Source organism: Camelus ferus, chromosome 27, assembly GCF_009834535.1.
Source record: "Camelus ferus isolate YT-003-E chromosome 27, BCGSAC_Cfer_1.0, whole genome shotgun sequence".
In the NCBI taxonomy this organism is placed as follows: domain Eukaryota; kingdom Metazoa; phylum Chordata; class Mammalia; order Artiodactyla; family Camelidae; genus Camelus; species Camelus ferus.
The window spans coordinates 4,647,273-4,664,365 of NC_045722.1; the positions used below are offsets into that span (position 1 = coordinate 4,647,273).

At 55.8% G+C, this 17,093-nt stretch overlaps 2 protein-coding genes across 2 annotated transcripts; both read left to right on the top strand.

Moving 5' to 3' along the window:
- Positions 1-206: 206 nt before the first annotated feature.
- LMAN1L (lectin, mannose binding 1 like) lies at positions 207-11,483 on the top strand. The gene is given in 13 exon segments (XM_032469036.1): positions 207-429; positions 2,663-2,817; positions 2,932-3,039; positions 3,129-3,197; positions 4,682-4,774; positions 5,156-5,276; positions 6,059-6,114; positions 6,717-6,849; positions 7,155-7,306; positions 8,374-8,441; positions 9,313-9,436; positions 10,002-10,129; positions 11,182-11,483. Coding segments are annotated over 13 exon segments (1,518 nt in total). The 5' UTR covers positions 207-251; the 3' UTR covers positions 11,315-11,483.
- A 126-nt stretch (positions 11,484-11,609) lies between these two features.
- Positions 11,610-16,624, top strand: CPLX3 (complexin 3). The gene is made up of 3 exons (XM_006182043.3): positions 11,610-12,550; positions 13,730-13,817; positions 15,475-16,624. Exons 1-3 carry the CDS (start codon positions 12,387-12,389, stop codon positions 15,697-15,699), a joined length of 477 nt encoding a protein of 158 aa, XP_006182105.1. The 5' UTR covers positions 11,610-12,386; the 3' UTR covers positions 15,700-16,624.
- Positions 16,625-17,093: the final 469 nt, after the last annotated feature.

Sequence of the window (17,093 nt, forward strand, 5' to 3'; positions counted from 1 at the left end):
AGGGAAGGTGGAAAGACTGCCTGAGCCAAGGAGCAGGGGCAGAGCTCAGGCTGGAAATGAGAGGAGGGGCGGGATCGAGGTCAGGTCTGAAAGGAACAGGATATCTGTGCTGGGGAGGGAGGGCTAGAGGAGTGCCAAAATCTAGCTCCCGGCCCATCCCAGCTCCTCCCACCTGGCCCAGTCCCAGGAGCCCCTCCCTAGCTTCCCAGCTACAAATCCACCCTGGGGCCCGGATACCTGATCCCTTCACAATGCTGGTGGTCCTTGGCCTGGATCCCCGGCTCTGCCTTCTCCTCTCGCTCCTGAACCTCTGCAGCCCTGAGGGGGGCCATCCTCCTCCTCGGCGAAGGTTTGAGTACAAGCTCAGCTTCAAAGGACCAAGACTGGCATTGCCTGGGGCTGGAATACCCTTCTGGAGCCATCATGGAGGTGAGGGGTGGAATGGGGACCAGGGTTCCTCAGAGTGCTGCCGGATCTGACCAGCTCTGGGACCCTGTGACTTGCTGGGGAGTGGGCCTGCCAGTACCAGCTTCTGCCCAAGACTGGGCCCCAGCACCCCTCCCAGACCTATCTCCTGCTCCACCACCGCAATCCCATCCCCACTAGCCTCAGTTTCTCCTCTCTGCCTCTCCCCTTCGCTGCCATGGGACTTCTCTCATCTCCTCCTTTCACCTCTCCTTAGAGGACCCCCACCCTGCCTCTCGGACCCGTGAACACAAACACATATGCTCAATGCTGAGTCCCAGACGCACAGGCACAAGGTAACTTGGACCAGCACAAATCTCCACTCTTTCTCCATGCTGTCAGGTCTGTGGCCATCCATGAGAACTGGGGGGACTGCCTGGAGGAAGGCATCCTCATGGCCAGCCAGAGAGGGCATCAGTCCTGCCCTGTGTGTATGCTGAGTGAAAGCAAGCTTGAGAGCATCTTAGCCAGTAGGTTGTGTTCAGGGCCTTCCAAACTCAGACCTACAAAGAGTCTATCTTCTACTTGGTCTTGTTCTAAAAAGATTTTCAAAGATGTATAAGGACTTAAACAATAGAGAGGCACTTAAATTAGGAGTGAGCAAGAAGAATAAGACTTAGGGTTAGGACTGAGGCATGAAATGAGTCCAGGAACAGCGCTTGTGCCAAGACATATGCTGTGAAGTCTGCCCACCCTTCAGAGTTGGGCTATGGATCTGGTTCAGAGCCTCCTAGCAGGCAAAGTAAAGAGAGAAAACAGATCCATTGTGTATTTCTGTGTCTGTGAGTTTTAAGTTCTGAAAAATGGCATGATTCCTAACTAAGGCCAGAACAAATATCCCTTTAAGGAGACAGGATTTTTCGGTAGGGTCTTAGGTCCAGTCCTGCCTCAGAGAGGCACAAAAGGTAAATGAAGGAGGGGGCTGTTCCTCAAAACAATAAGCCAGGCCTTGCCTCAGAGCCAGGACGGCAGGGCCTGGACCACACTCACTGCTCAGAGTCATGCCAAGTCTGGGGTGTCACAGACCATATCGGGGAGCAGAGGCATATTCTCCAAGATCACCCAGTCATATGCTCATCATCTATTCAGTCATCCTTTTCTCAGACTCACCCCCATGCCCTCTGCCCAGCAAAGAGACACAGGGCTGAGTCAGGCTCAAGGAGCCCACAGTCTGGGGTGAGTTCCCATGAACAATCCACATTAGGCAGAAGACACAAGTGTAATAGGCAGCGGGCAAGCCTTGCCTCCTGCAAGTCACTTCAGAGGCAGTGGTGGCTCTCCCAAGGGCCCCAGCACTCCTGGCCTTGCCGCCTTTGAGCCTCCCTGCCCCCAGCACTGGCCTTTGCTGAACAAACAGGCTGGATTAGCAGTCTCCGGAACCTCCTGGCAGGGACTGGGCTCTGGGCCAGGTTCCAGGCTGGCAGGACAGAGGGGAGGGCGGTCAGCTGGGATGGGGCCTCTGATCTCTCTTCCTCCTTTTCTTGCCACCCCTGCCTCAGTTTCTCTCCCTTCCACCGTCCCCTCCACCCCCACCTGCACCAAGGGCAATTCTCACACACACTCCATCCCTCACCCTTTCCTCAGTCCTGCGGGCCAGTGCCCACCTTTGCTTTCATGCTTTCCTCACCTTGGGATGCCCCCTTGGTGCCCCACCATGAAGGCCCAGCCTCGTCTGGCCGCACCCAGGTGTCTCTCTGTGCTTCCACAGCGTGGGGTCCTCACCCTCCGCGTGGTTATTCTCTCCATCTGCTCCCCTGTGTCCTGTGGTCTCAGGCACGTCCTTTTCTCATCTGGGAAACAGAAAGGGTTGGACACAAATCTCTCATGGTGGAACAATCTTATACTTTGGAGACAGTTGGAGCTGAGTTCCAATTCGTTTAGTTCCTTAACTTTTCTGAGCCTCAGCTTTCTCATCTGTAAAATGTGTCATAAAAGCAGACCGCACAGACTTGTGGTGAGGTTCACATGAGAGTGCAGGCAAAGTCCACTGTGTGGGTCTGGCCTTCGCTGCCCTCCCCTGGCAAAGGCCCGACCAGCCGTTCTGGGCTCCGGTTCCCACTTCTTCGGCCGGCCTGCTATTTAATGGCTGTGATGACACCTCCTTTCTCCTCTCGGAGCCCAGCCCAGGCTAGTGAGAGAGAATGATGAGGGAGCAGGGGCTGGTGGGACCCAGGCCTTGAGCTGCCCAGGTCCACAGATGCCATCCCGGGCCTGGAGGAGGTGCGGCTGGCCCCATCCATGCGGAACCGGAGTGGCGCCGTGTGGAGCAGGACCCCTGTCCTCTTCTCTGCCTGGGAGGTGGATATGCAGATGAGGGTGACCGGGCCAGGGCGCCGGGGAGCCCAGGGCATGGTGAGTGACTCCCACCAAGGTCCAGCAGAGGGGGTGAGTCAGGGAGGCTAGGGGAGGAGACTGGGGTTCCCGTGCCTGCAGGAGCACCTGAGCTGAGCAGCTGGGGACCTGCAGGCTGTGTGGTATACCCAGGGCAGGGGCCAAGTAGGCTCTGTCCTGGGGGCGTTGGCCTCGGGGGACGGCATCGGGATCCTCTTCGACTCCTTGGCCGAGGATGTCCAGGTGAGTCCTGGTCCCCTGTCCGCCCTCCTGCCCACACCCTCACCCTCCTCCCTGTGCCCATGGCTCAGGCTGCTTGTCACCTTCCACAGAATAGCCCCGCCATCCGTGTGCTGGCCGGTGATGGGCACACCCTCTATGAGCCACTTGGGTAAGGTCCTGTCTAAGCTGGCCCCTACCCCACTCCTGGGCCGCGAGGGGCTCAGCAGTTACCCACACTGCCCTACTCTGCCCCTGCCCCAGTCTCTGGCGGGGAGCCCACCCTTCCGAGGGCAGGGTCCTCCCTAATGGCCTGTCATCTGAGCTGATGGTGCTGCCCTGGGACTCCCTCCCACTTGGTCCCAGCTGTTTCTTCTCTGGGGCCTGGGACCAGTTGCTTGCTCTTCCTGGGAACCACCCCACTGAGCCCTCAATCCATTCAACCCAACAGCCCCAGGCCAGTGGTGGGGAGAGGTGAAATGACGTCGGGTGGGGCCTCTTATCATCTCATCCTGACATTCTTGACAAGCGGAGACTGTTAGTTCCCAATTACTGGTGAGCACATTGAGGCCCAGAGAGGTAAAGAGACTTGCCTGAGGTCACATAGTTGTGCCCAGAGCTGAGATTTAGGGCCAGATGTGCCTGTGGAGGGTCCACGCCCTTCCCTGGGCCAGCTGCCTGCCTGTTGCCAGGCCGTCCTTTTCTCTCAGAGGATGTGGCTTCCCCTGCCAGGCTGCCTCCTCAGTAGCTGGGACAGTTCATCAGTGTCTTTCAGCAAACATCCTTTAGCTCATAACAATCAGAATAATTGCTCACATTTATGACCTGAGCTCACTGTACGCCAGGCACAGAGCCAAGCACTTCACATTCATTGCTTGGTTAACCCTCATAACAACGTTATGAGGTAGTTTCAATTATTATCCTCATTTTAAAGATGGGGAAGCTTGGCTTTAGAAAGGTGAGGTAACTTGCCAAAGGTCACACAGCTCGGAGTGCCACCACAGGCAGCCGCTCTGCACTGCCTCCCTCTTGGCCAGAGGTGGTGGTGCCGGGCGCACTGGTGTGAGCAGCTTCTGTGTGTCCATAAGCCCAGAGAAACTCAGGACCTCTGGGGCTCAACACTCCTACATCCCAGAGCCAGCTGCACCGTCCCTGCACTGGTCATATTGTCCTTGGCTGCTAGGATGGTTCTGGTGTTGTCTGTCCTGAGTCTGTCCTGCTTCAGGCTAAGCTTGGCAGAAGGGAGAGGAAAGAAGAGCTGGACCCAGAGGCGCAACGGGACTTGGAGTTTACAGGGAGGAGAAGGAAGCCGGTGGGAGACAGTGGGAGGAGATGGTGGGCCTGGGGGGCTGTGGGTGGAAACCTCACTGTTCGTCCAGGCTCTGACCCCTCCTCTGGAAGAGTCCCAGGGAGGCCCTTGACCTCTTGGGTGAATTCTAAGTCCCAGCATTCTGCAGGCAAGGCTGGCTTTCCTGCTCCTCTCTCTTCTGCTACAGGAGCAGACGACACAAGGGGGGATCAAGCGAGACAGCAGGGACATGTCCTGCATCAGTGGGGGCGGGTGGCACTGCAGGCCTGAGCCCAACGGCCTCAGGGATTGCCCACACTGGCTAGGCCTCTGGTCCTGTGTGGCCTGGCTGGATTCCAAGTGTCCACAGGGATGGAGGCAGTCCGGGTGCTGGGTTCCTGCCACCGGGACTTCCGGAACCGGCCATACCCCTTCAGAGCACGAATCACCTACTGGGGGCAGAGGCTGCGTGTGAGTCACCCGTCCTGCTTTCGCGAGTCCACTGAGTGGGGAGTACAGATTACAGGGCTTGGAGCTTTGTGAATGGCCATGACCCTACAGACATACCTGCGACACCACACAGGATCCCTGGTACATGCAGGCAACACCCACAGGGGTCCTCCTCCCCACACAGACTCCTACCTGGCCCCGAGCACATGCTTAGGAGGCTAGCAGGAGACCAGATGTGGAAGCCCCTCCACACCACTCTGACACCAAGCCCTGTGGCTGCTTACCTTCCCTCTGGGCCAGAGGAGCCAGCGAGTGGGGACAATCCCCCTGCTGGGGTCAGGGGAGAGGAGTGATTTCCTGCTCAGGGGAGAGCGAGGGGCTCACACCCTCTGTGCCCCTCAGGTGTCCTTCAACAGCGGCCTCACTCCCAGCGACCCGGATGAGGTCTGTGTCGACGTGGGGCCCCTGCTTTTGGCCCCTGGAGGTTTCTTTGGGGTCTCGGCAGCCACTAGCACCCTGGCAGGTGAGGGCCTTCTGGGCAGGTAGGAGTAGAGGAGGGGTACCTACTGAACACCCCTTCTAAGGAGCACTGGGTGTGGGGTCCTCACCGTGTGACCTGGGCGAGGCACGAGCCCTCCCTGGGCCTCCGTTACCACTGGGGGAAGGTCAAGTCTGCCTTGCAGAGTTGATGATAGTCTCAAATAGGATAAAACACGAGAAGCTTCTATTCCAGTGTTGGCCCCACAAGGGCCCCTGGCTGGGAGCTGTGGGTGAGAGGAAGAGAGGCAGCCATGAGGGACATTTGGGGAAGTGGAGCAAAGGGGTGTGATGTAACGGAGAGCCCACGGAGACCCAGCTGGAAAGCAGGGTCACCAGAGCAGGGAGCCCTGGGATGCCAGGGTTTTGGTCTTCAGCCCGGGCACCAGGGAGCCATGGAAGGTTTCTGAGGAGGCTGATGGTCAGAGCCATGCTGAGGAGGTGGCCTCTGTGCGGCTGCTTCTGCTGGTAGCAGCCAGCTCTGGCCCTGAGAGAGTCTCGGGCTGTAGCCATGCTCTGGCTCAAGGCTGTCCAGTTTTCCCCCTCACTGGGGGCCCCACTTCTGGCTCTGTGTGGGGGTCAACCTTCACAGCCCCCGCATCTGCTTGTCTGATCCTCACACCTTTCCTAGGAAGTGAGCAAGACAAGGGTCAGAGCTGCCCAAATTCACCCAGACCTCTTGCCTGCCTGGAACATAACTGAGGATGGGGGGCAAAGGCTGAGTGAGTGGGCTGCTGAGTAGGGTTCACCTTCTACCCCTCTTTCCAGATGACCATGATGTCCTGTCCTTCCTGACCTTCAGTCTGAGTGAGCCAGGTCCAGAGGTGATGCTAGCTCCTGGCCTGCCCTGAGGGAAGGGCTGGGGGAGAGGCAGCCCAGGGGCCCCCTCCCCTCCCCAGATGCTCTGCTCCTGTCCTGCTGCCAGACCTGTCATTCCAGCCATTATCTCAACCTGTGCCTGGAACTCTGCTCAGGCCAAGCCTTGTGCTAGGCAGTGCTGGGGGCCGGAGGTGACCCAGAGCCGGGCCCTGTCCTCAAGGAACTCCCAGCCTGGCTAGGAGCTGTGGGAATACAGAGGAGTTCTAACCAGCCAGGGGAACAGGGAATTGCATGGAAAAGACGAGCTTGAAGGAGCAGAGGGAGCAGCATGGACAAAGGCCTGAGGCCTGAGAGAGCTGCTGGGATCTGGGCAGCAGCAGGAGGGAAGGGTGTGAGGATTGGCTGTGCCGCAGGGCTGGGAGGACTGGAAAGTTCTGGACCTGGTGGCTGAGCAGAGGGAGAGCCAGCCGTGGGGTGGGGGGAGTGTCTTCCCATGCTGGGGTGAGAGGTCAGGGAGGGGGGCTGGGCTTGTGGGGGGCCGTGGGAAGACTCCTCTTGCCCCCAGATCTCCCATGGGTTTGAAGCCCGAGTTTTTCTCTTCCTCCAGCCTCCCCTGCAGCCCTTCCTGGAGGCGGAGCATCTCCGCCTGGCAAGGCAGCTGAAAGGACTGCAGGCAAGGCTGGCCCTGGGCACCAAGGAGGACATGATTCCAAAGCTGAACTCTGAAGTCCAGGAAGAGGGTAGGGACCCAGAGAGCAAGCAGGTGGGGCAGGGGCCCACTTGAGTGTCACAGAATCCTCTTCCCATCGAACCACGAGTCCTTTAAACAGTGGGGAGATAGAGGCCTGAGGAGGTCATACCTAAGCAGGCTCTGGGGCCCAGGTGCTGTTTCCAGTCCCTGCCCCACCACCCAGACACATCTTTCCAGGGGAGAGTCTTGGAGGCAGAAATCACACCTTTCTGGCCCTCCAAGAAGCCTTTAAAAGGTAGGATCTGCTGCCCCACCGCAGCTGGCTGCCTGCCCTGGCTCCGCCCCAATCCCCAGGGGAAAGGATCTTTGACCTGGAGGAGACACTGGACAGACACAGACAGATCCTGCAGGCTCTCCAGGGTCTCTCCAAGCAACTGGCCCAGGCTAAGAAGCAATGGAAGAAGCAACTGGGGTCCCCAGGCCAGGCCAGGCTTGAGGGAGCCTGGGTGAGTGGCCCCTCAGGCATCCAAGAGTCTGCCCGCAGGCCTGGAGCTCCCTAGGCACCAGGTCTGATGGCACTAGCAGGCTCCCTCCGTCCAGAAAAAAGAGCAAGCACTATACTTGGGAACTAGTATGCCCCCCTCCCCCCAGGGACTGGGGGGAAAAGAGGGCGGAGTGCAGTGCTGTAGGTCACTGGGACAGCACGGCCCTGCCAAGCAGGGGAGTGTGTACGAGGGCGTTCTACACAAGCAAAGGCCCACAGAGCCCCGGGGCTGGGGCTGGGGAAAGAGTTGCCAGGTATTTGATGTGGGTCTCTAGACAAGTGACAGAAATAGACTGAGTGCTTATTTGCATGTAGCTCCACATGTGATTTGATTCACATACGCTTGCTTAATGCTCAGATGCACCAGAATCCTCATTTCTCCTCCACTATTGTCCTGGCTTCTCCCTCAGGGACTCATGTCCCATGGAATACCAAGCCTGGAACCTGAGAGCTGAGATCAATCAAGGTGTTAGGTGGCCAGTGGCTCCTGGGGGCTCTACTGGGCTCTGGCAGCTCGAGGTTTGAATCATGTCCTCAGGCCAGAGCGGCTGAGGCTGGGCTGCTGGAGTAGGGATGGGGGCAGGGAGGCCACACTCCAAAGCTAGGCCTCTCTGATTCTACTGCCAGGCCCAGGACTCCTTTGCCAGATTCTACCCACTGCAGAGAGAGGTGGCAACCTCTCCGGGTCATTCAGCAAGACAGGGGCCCAAGCACTGGTAGCTGCCTATGCCCTGGGGGAATGGAGGAGGAGAAGACCCAACTAGGCCACAGGGGCAGAGCCACTTCTGGAAAGGGGAGGGACTTTGAGAAAGCCCCAGATTGGCCACTACCATAAGGGAGAGGGGTTTGAGAGGAGGGGAAAATCAGAAGCTCAGATGGAGAGGGTCAGATAAATCTACATATCCAAAATGAGAAGGGCCCAGGTACAGCCTCTGGAAGGAAGAGGGCTGCAAATTCCTGAGGAAGGTAGACTCTGAGAAGACAGGGGCTGTGACCTGGGCCCTAGAGAAGAGGCTGGCACTCCTGCAGGACTCAGCCAAGGTCAGTGCCCTACTCCATGGACAGCGGACTCTGCTCCAGGACCTGCAAGAGATGAGGTAAGGGTACAGGGCGAGGACAGTCCTGGGGGAGGAGAAGTCTCCAACCACCAACTTGCTTCTTGCCTAAAGTCCCCCCAGTAGCCCTTTATTCCTTTCACCATTTCCTGAGCCCCCAGCACAAATCCTGCAGCATGGGAAGGGGCTAGGTGCAAAGTTAGGTTTGTTAAGTTGACCCAGATTTAACTGAGTCAAGTTTAATTCAGTTAAACTAGTTTAAACACAACTCCCCTGGACATTTTCACTCCAAGAAGGGTTGGTAAATCTGAGCCTTCCTTCAGTGACAGCTCCTGAAAAAAAAAAGCAGGGGACATTTTAATGGAGTTCTTGTGGGGAGCACAAACAAGATCAGGCCCAGATGGTGGGGGCAGGGGACTTCCTGACTTCACTTTACCCTCTCTGGCCTTCCAGCATCCACACTGAAGGCCAGGCCTCTGGAGTTACCCATGGAGCCCTGGGGGCAGGGGGTCACCTTGTTGCCATGAGAGCATGAGAGGAGGGTGGCTTCAGGCTGGAAGCTGTGGTTGCAGCCCAACCACTGCCTCCCTCCCCCACATCTAGATGCCTGGGGGTGGGAAGATGGGAAGAGGAAGAGGACCTAAATCCCTGGGGGCTAGGGACCAAAGGCAGAGCCTAGGGAGCCTGCGGCTGAGATAGACAGCTTCAGGAGGATGCTTCTCTGAGCTTCTCTGAGCTAACGCTGTCTCAGGGTCCAGGGTCAAGATTTGGGCTAAGGAAACCAGCCCAAAAAGGGGCCCTATTCCCCTGTTCCCCACCCAGGCACTGCCTTTGGGGATTATGAGAAACAGTTGGGTAGTTTGGGTGCAGAAGCAATAATGCGTCCTCTTCCTTGGTTTCCTCCCTGCGCCAGGCATGCAGCTGCTCACATGGCCTCAAGAGCCCAAGTCTTCTACCTGCCTGTGGGCACCAAGCATCACTTCTTAGAGCTGGCCCAGACCCTGAGCCTCCTGCAGAAGGACCTTCGGGCCCCGGCTGTGAGGGGGAAGGAAGGGGTACCATGGGGCCCTGTCCCCTTCTTCCAGAACTTCTGCAGCCCTAGGCCCCTCCTGCCTTTGCCCTCCCCTCCCAGGACCCCTGGCAAGCACACCTGTGTCTGAGTCTGTGTGCTTATACATGTGCATGCAGGGCCCTGGAGCCCACAATGACCAGAAGATAAATGGGAGTGAGCTGTGCCCAACATCATTCAGAGATTAGTGGCAAAGCTTGCTCTTCCCCGTGTCCCTGCCCCATCTTGCTCCTTCCCTTGCTCTCCATCACCCTGTCTTTTGCTCTCTACCTTTCTCTCTTATCTCTGGAGCCTTTGGCCTGCTGATGATCCCAGGCCCCAGACCCTCCCAGCTGTTCCCACAGATGGAGCCATGGGAACTGGGGTGGGAAGGTGGCTTTGTACTCCCCCCACTTCTCTAAGTTCCCTGGATGAGAGCTAGGGTACCCCAAGCCTGGGAGAGGGAAACAGAGCCCACAATGGCCCAGATTCCAGGTCCCCTCCCTCCTTCTGGGTAAGAAGCTGATTCAGGATCTTAGAACATCCCCTTTCAGAAACCAGCAGCCAAGGATACCTACCTACATGGCCGGCCCCCAGGGGTCTCCTCGTGCCTGCAGCCTGGCTTCTTCCTGTTCATCCTCCTCATCCAGACTGTAGGCTTCTTCTGCTATGTACACTTCAGGTGGGCCTTCCCTTGGGCAGGACGTCCCATACCTACATGGGAGTCTCTTGGGACTGGGCCACAGCCATTCAATTTGAGAGAGGAAGCACTGAGGCCCGGGGTGGGGGTTGGGGTGGGGGTGGGGCCTGCCTGGTCTACCAGCTGGCAAGACAAAGTGCCCAAGTTAGGGTTCATTTTTTCAATAGAGGCAACTGACTACCTGCTCAGCCACTGGTCCCATCTGGGTCTTATCCTCACAGAACTCACTCTCTAATGTGAGAAACTGACAAGTAACTGAGTCACATCTTTGTGGTCAGTGCCATGATGGCAGGAAACACAGGAGATATGAGTGCAGGAAAAAGCACCTGATCCAGCTTGGGGAGATCAGGGCATCACCTGGACTGGACATTTGATATGTGTCATCAATGCAACTAGGAGTTTTCTAGCCTGACCAGATAAGGAAAGGCATCAATACAGAGGGAACAGCATAAGAAAAGGCGTGGAAGCATGGGGAAAAAAATATTTTGGAGAAAAAGTGGCAAGTTTAGTACTATTAGAGAAAAGGGTGGGACTTTATGAAGCTGGGCAAAGAGAATTTAAAAGGTTGGGGGGGAGTCACTGTTTTTGCTTGATGAATGTTTGTAAATAAATAAAACATTTAGAGACGTAAGGTGTGCTAAAGGGCTCAGAAATCGGACAGTCCTTGTTGTGGGTATTTCCAGTCAAAAGGAATCAGTGCGGGCTGGGATGGTCCTGGGGTAGGAGTAGAGTGTGCTGAGCTTTAAAAGCAGAGTGGGAATGGGGCCAGCCTCCAGGTGAGGAGAACAGCAAAGGAACGAGGTGGAAATGATGCCAGGCTTATGTGTTACGTAGGAGTGCTATGGTGGCCATAAGGCTAGAGCCACCTGGACAGACCTTGAATGCCAGGAGGAAAGTGTGATCCTGATGGAGCAGGCCAAGGGAGCCATAGAAGGTCCCCGAGCAGAGGAGACTGTGGTGCAGTGAGTGTAGGAAGCCTGGTCTCAAGGGCCCAGAAGGGAGAAACCCAAGTAAACTTCTTGTCTCCCTAGCAGCAAGCAGGAGCTGGACAAGAACCTTCTGGACTATCTGTCCACAGGAAGCTTTCCTCTGAGTCCTGCACCACAAATCCCTAAGGCCCTGGGGGTTCTGAGGAGGCAGCCCCCCTCCCCCAGCATACATGCATAACCTACCTCAAAGCCCTGAAGGATTGTCCACTTCTCATCACTTGGAAGTTGATGATGTCTTGGGGGTGGAGGGCTTGACCAGTGTCCTCTCCCTCTTGGTACCCAGCTCCTACCTACATTTTAGCTTTTGGAGAGCTCCAATCTTATTAAAGGTGATTTCCCCCGCCTCATGCTTTGATACGTTTATTTACCTTCCAGCTTCTCCTTAATCTCTCTCATGGCTTCAACCTCCTCTGGATGGTAGTTGGGAGTGGGATCCAAGCAGGCAAGAAGGCCAAGGGCTGGCCTGACTGCCAAAGACCTGAGCTATGATGGGTGAAGGAGACACACCTGTGTATAATTCTGTCCCCAGATTCACCCAGAACAAGGAGTGGTGTCTCCAGGCGCCCTTCCTGGTCCAGCCCAGGCAGCTTCACCATGAATAACTCTCTCTCTCCCTGCTCCCTGTAGCTCCAGGGCTCAGCAGGGCAGACGCGTGACAGAGAACTCTTTGAGAAGCAACTCACAGAACCATAATTGGGATTCCCTGCTCTCTGGTCTCCCTCCCTTTCCCAGCGTCAAGCTCTTTGGGCAGCTGCTGGGGCAGTGGGTTGAGAAGGTTGGGGTAGGGCCCATGGCTACTGGCATCTCACAGCCAAATCCTGGCTATCAGCGACCTGGGGGAGGAAGAAGTGGGGGGAGAGCAGGGGTCTGGACTCATAGCAGCACAGCTCATTCCCCTGGGGCGCGACCACCCCGACTCCCCTGCCCCCTCCGCAGGCCCCAATCCGTTGTCGGCAGTGCACAGCAGAGCTCGGCATTGAAGGAGGCACGTGGGGGAGGCGGGAGTGAGGAGCCGCACGTGGTGCCGCCTCCTCAGCCCCGTGCATACCTCCAGCCCCCGCCCCCTGTGAGGAGGGGTTTGGGGAGGTGGAGGCGGGCTTCGGGCAGGGGCGGGCAGTGGGCGGTGCAGAGTGTGGGGCGCCTGCCTGTGGCGGGAGCTGTCCGTGAGACCTAGTGCTGAAGTAGGCGCGGACGTGCCTGGGTGCCCGGCGCATGGTACCCGGCGCCCAGTACCGGGCCAGCCGAAGACCATGGCATTCATGGTGAAGACCATGGTGGGCGGCCAGCTGAAGAACCTCACTGGGAGCCTAGGGGGCGGCGAGGACAAAGGGGACGGGGACAAGTCGGCCGCCGAAGCGCAGGGCATGAGCCGAGAGGAGTATGAGGAGTATCAGAAGCAACTGGTGGAAGAGAAGTGAGTGGGATCCCTTCCCAGGCTCCAACGACCCTCCCCACCCCTCAAAAGCTGCCCGGCCCACCTTTAGGACAGTCTCAGACCCTGAACCCCTCCTCTACTTTTCTAGACATGGTAAGACGCTGGGATGTGCCCTCTAGGCTGCCTCCAGGGCCACCCTGTCTCAAACCCAGGACCCCGCACCAGTTTCTCATTCGGGCGGAGAGGGAGTGGGGGCAGGGATGACAGGGGCCTGGGACGGGGTGGGGGCACGTGCATTTCTGACGAAATAAATAATCCCTTAATCCGATCTGGTCCCAGCCGTCTGTCTTCCAACTGGAGCTTCTCTGAGCCTGAGGCTCTGAGAAAAGCAGTGCAGCTGAGACGGGCTCAGAGTCATGGAGACAGATCCTGAAATGGGGGTACTCATAGATATTGAGGCTACTTGTGTGCAGACAATGCTGGGACAGAGGCAGCTGGAGTGGAGTAGAGGCTGAACTCCAGAGTTAGGCTGCTTGGGTCAGATCATGGCTTTGCTTATTTTTAGCTGGGTGACCAAATTACTTATCTTTTCTATGCCTCAGTTTCTTCTTCTGTAAAATGGGGATGCAATCATAAAACATGCCTTATATATTTATGAGTTAAATTACCTAATGCAGATAAACCACTTAGCAGAGTGCCTGCCACATGGTAAATCATTAAATGTTAGCTATTATAATTTCACTTAATTGTAACAGTTTGGTAAGTTGCAAAATCTTATCCCCATTTTATAAAAGAGGAAGGTAAGTGACTCACTCAAAGACATACTGAAAAAGCAGTAGTGGAGCCGGGACTTGAAACCAAGTCTGTCCTGAATACTTTCCCCTACAAGACACAACCTGTCAGGGAGGGAAATCACAGACCAGTTGGTGGCTGTGAGGGACATATATTAGGGTCCACAGAGAGAGGCAGACTGATGCCCCCCACCCTGATAGCTCTGTCCATTTACAAGTGTGGAGATGATAAAGGGCTCTGTGATGGGGGGAGAGACAGCAAAAAATAATCTCAGCTGGTCAGAGCTCCAAGCCCTAGACATACAGACCTGAGGGTGGGAGCGATGCGAATTGTGGCCAGGATGCAGAGACCCTTCCTGCCCCTTCCTCGTAGACCCCACCCGTTCTCTCAGACCTGGCAGTAATTCCACCCCTGGTGCCCCTGCAGAATGGAGCGGGATGCGCAGTTCACACAGAGGAAGGCTGAGCGGGCCACACTGCGGAGTCACTTCCGAGACAAATACCGGCTGCCCAAGGTAAGCTTAGGAGCTGGGGCTGCGAGGCACATATGGGACCTAAGCTCTCGGCTCCAGGCTCTCAAGGAGTGTTTGATTAAATCCTTGGTTCTCTCACTTGTTCATTCATTCACGGTTAACTGGCGCACACCAAGGGCCAAGACTTAGTGCTGAGGGGTAGTCCATCCTCCAGAGACTGGTAAGTTTGTGTTTCTGGAGCCAGTCCAGGCCCCTTCTCTCATTTAACCTCCATTTGCCTAACCTAGAGTCAGGCCAGGGCAGATGAAAAGTTGGAAGGCAGTAGATTTTACCGCAGGGGTAGAATCTCTTGGGGCTTCTAAGCACCCAGGGAGTGGGGGTGCAGAGAGAAGGCAGCACCCTCTGTGTGCCAGGCACTTGACCTTTAACACCCTTGCCTAACCCCTCAGTAACACTGCCAGGCAGCTATTACCCACATCTACAAATAAGGAAACTGAGGCTCAGAGAGATTAAGGGACTTGGCTAAGACAATACAGCCAGCAAATGATGAAACTGGGATCAGAGCTCAAGCCTGTGCATGCTGAGCCGCATTTGCTCCAGGATCCCTGACCGCCTTCCAGGGTATGGAGTCTGTCTGCAGAGAACAGAGTACTCCCTTAGTTGGCCAAGCAGTCAGAAGGATGTCTTCCCTAGGCGCTGCAGCACCAGATGGGCATGTTTACTTTGTTGCCTAAAGAGGGAACTGAGGCACAAGTCCCTCGCAGTGCTCAGAATTGTGCCAGATTCTGGGGAGAAACAGAAGTGCAGGCTACAGTACACCTGACTTTGATCTTTCACTTGAACTGGAAGATCAGATATGGGAACATCACATTCACTCATTCAACAAATATTTACTGAGGCCCTGGCTGCCTCTGACTCCCCACAGGGCATTTGTCTTTTGAAAGTCTTTCAAAGGGAGAGTTAAAACCAGCCAGGAATGGAGTCATTCCTCAAATGCTTCTACTACACATATAAGAGACACAACTCCTGACATCAGGGAACTCTGAGTCCAGTAGGAGAGAGAAGACTTGGCTGTAAGTGAGTAGGACATAAAGGGACAGGGAAGTACAATGACACTCAGTAGCCAGGTGCCATGCAAAGAGAACACAGATGTTGGAATCAGGGACATAGATTTAAATCTAGCTCCCCCACTTCCTAGTTGTGTGCCCTTAGGCAAATCACTCAGGTTATCTGAGCCTCAATTTTCCTTATTTGTAAAATGAAGAAAACAATACTGACCTCACAGGTTGTTGTGAGAATGGAAAGCGCTCAGCTCAATGTCAGTCACATAATAGATGCTTGATGAACACAGCCCATCACTGTGCCTGGTAACATCCTCCGGTGTACTTAACGACAGTCAACACACAGCTTAGCTGACTCGGTCTGACTCTGAGGTATTTTCATGCTGCTGTTACTCACTGTGCTAGTGTTTTACCTTCAATATCTCAGAGTGAAATAAGGTCACGTAAAAGTGCAAGGTCGCCATATCCAAGTTTCAAAAGCTTGCTGCTGGGATGGGAGAGGGGAAACTGAGCCCCCTGGAACAAGGAGCTCCAGAATCTAGGGGCCTGAAACCCAGTTCAGGCCTCCTCCCTGCGCCTCAACTCTGGGTTCCCACAGACCTCCAACCCCACCCCACCCCTTTCCCTCTTCCCTTCAGAACGAGACAGATGAGAGCCAGATCCAGATGGCAGGTGGAGACGTGGAGCTGCCCCGGGAGCTGGCCAAGATGATTGAGGAGGACACAGAGGAGGAGGAGGAGAGGGCCTCAGTCCTTGGGCAGCTGGCCAGCCTCCCTGGCTTGGACCTCGGCTCACTCAAGGACAAGGCCCAGACCACACTGGGGGACCTCAAGCAATCAGCTGAAAAGTGCCACATCATGTGACTACTTCCCCTGGGGTTGCCCATGGGGGTGACCAGAGGGCTGGGCCCACATAAGCGCTAAGAGCATGTCTCAACCTCCAGGGTTCCAAACCCTATCTTGGCTTTGTTCCTCTGCCCCACACCAACCCCAGGACCCTTCTCATTCATACCTCCAGCCTGCCTTCTGCTTTCTCCCTCTCCACTGGGAGCAAAGTCCCCACTCCTCACCCTACCCCTTAGGACCCATCTTCCCTACTCAGCCTGGGGAGGCTTCCCAAGATTGTAGGAATAGGTCCAACCCTCTTTGGCCATGGCCCTGAGTGTATGCACAGAAGAGCACCCACAGACAGACACACAGGGACATAGAGACCCTGGCATGTGTAGAGGCATATGCCACAGATGCATCCTGGCACACATAGACATACGTACACAGGCCAGCTCCCCTGGGTGCCTAGCTCTTCTAGACACCAACACTCAAATATGCTTAGACGGGGCTTAAGGGGACACCCTCAGCAGACAGGAGGCCTGAGTCCAAGTTTCCAAATTTATTCTCCTTGAAACCGACTGCCCTTTCTGGGCCTCATTTCATCACCTAGAAAATGGGGATAGACTGGGGGATTTCTCAGACTTTTTCTAGCTTGGCCTTCCTGGCCCCTCGGGGTCAACCCCAGCCCCTCCTTGCGCAGGGCAGCAGCTGCAGCCAGAGCCTCAAGCGGCTGCCACTGTGAGCTCTGGCTCTTGGAAGCTGAGCGATGCTATGTGAGGGGCCCAATGCCAAGGATGTAGCTGGCACCGAACAGTATCCCAGGCGGCTCCAGGCCTTCTCTGGGCCCAGGGCCCAGCCAATTTCTGTTCTGTTCCTGTAGAACTCTCTCTGGATTCCATAGCTGGATTTCCTCTCAGTTCAGTGAAAAATAAAAATTCCAAAAGACCTGCCTATTCTCCCACTTCTTACTGACTTCTTACTGACTTCCAGGAGTCTTGGGGTTCACAGGACCCTAACCCTGCCCTTGGAGGGGTGTCCTCGACCTCCTCACCCACAGCTTCATAGAAGCGCCACCCTCTATAATATATTCAAGCTCTACCCTCTTAGGGGCCTGGGTGAGGGCAAGGTCCCTGGAAACCACAGCTGAATCTGGCACCTGTGTCTACATCCCCATCCACACCTTGGAAATGGAACCTGTAACAAAAAGAGGGCAGGGCCACTGAGTTCCAGCTCTGGCACTGCTGTGTGACTTTGAGCAGGTCCCCTTCCCTCTGTGAGCCTGTTTTCCCCCCTCTAATAATAATATGTTTGTATGTTTCAAAGGGTGACCATTTGTAATACTCTTGGCACATGATAGATCATATCAATAAATGGTTACTCATTCTTTAAAAAAAAGTGAAGGGTCCAAATCTCATCCTGCTCACTGGTAG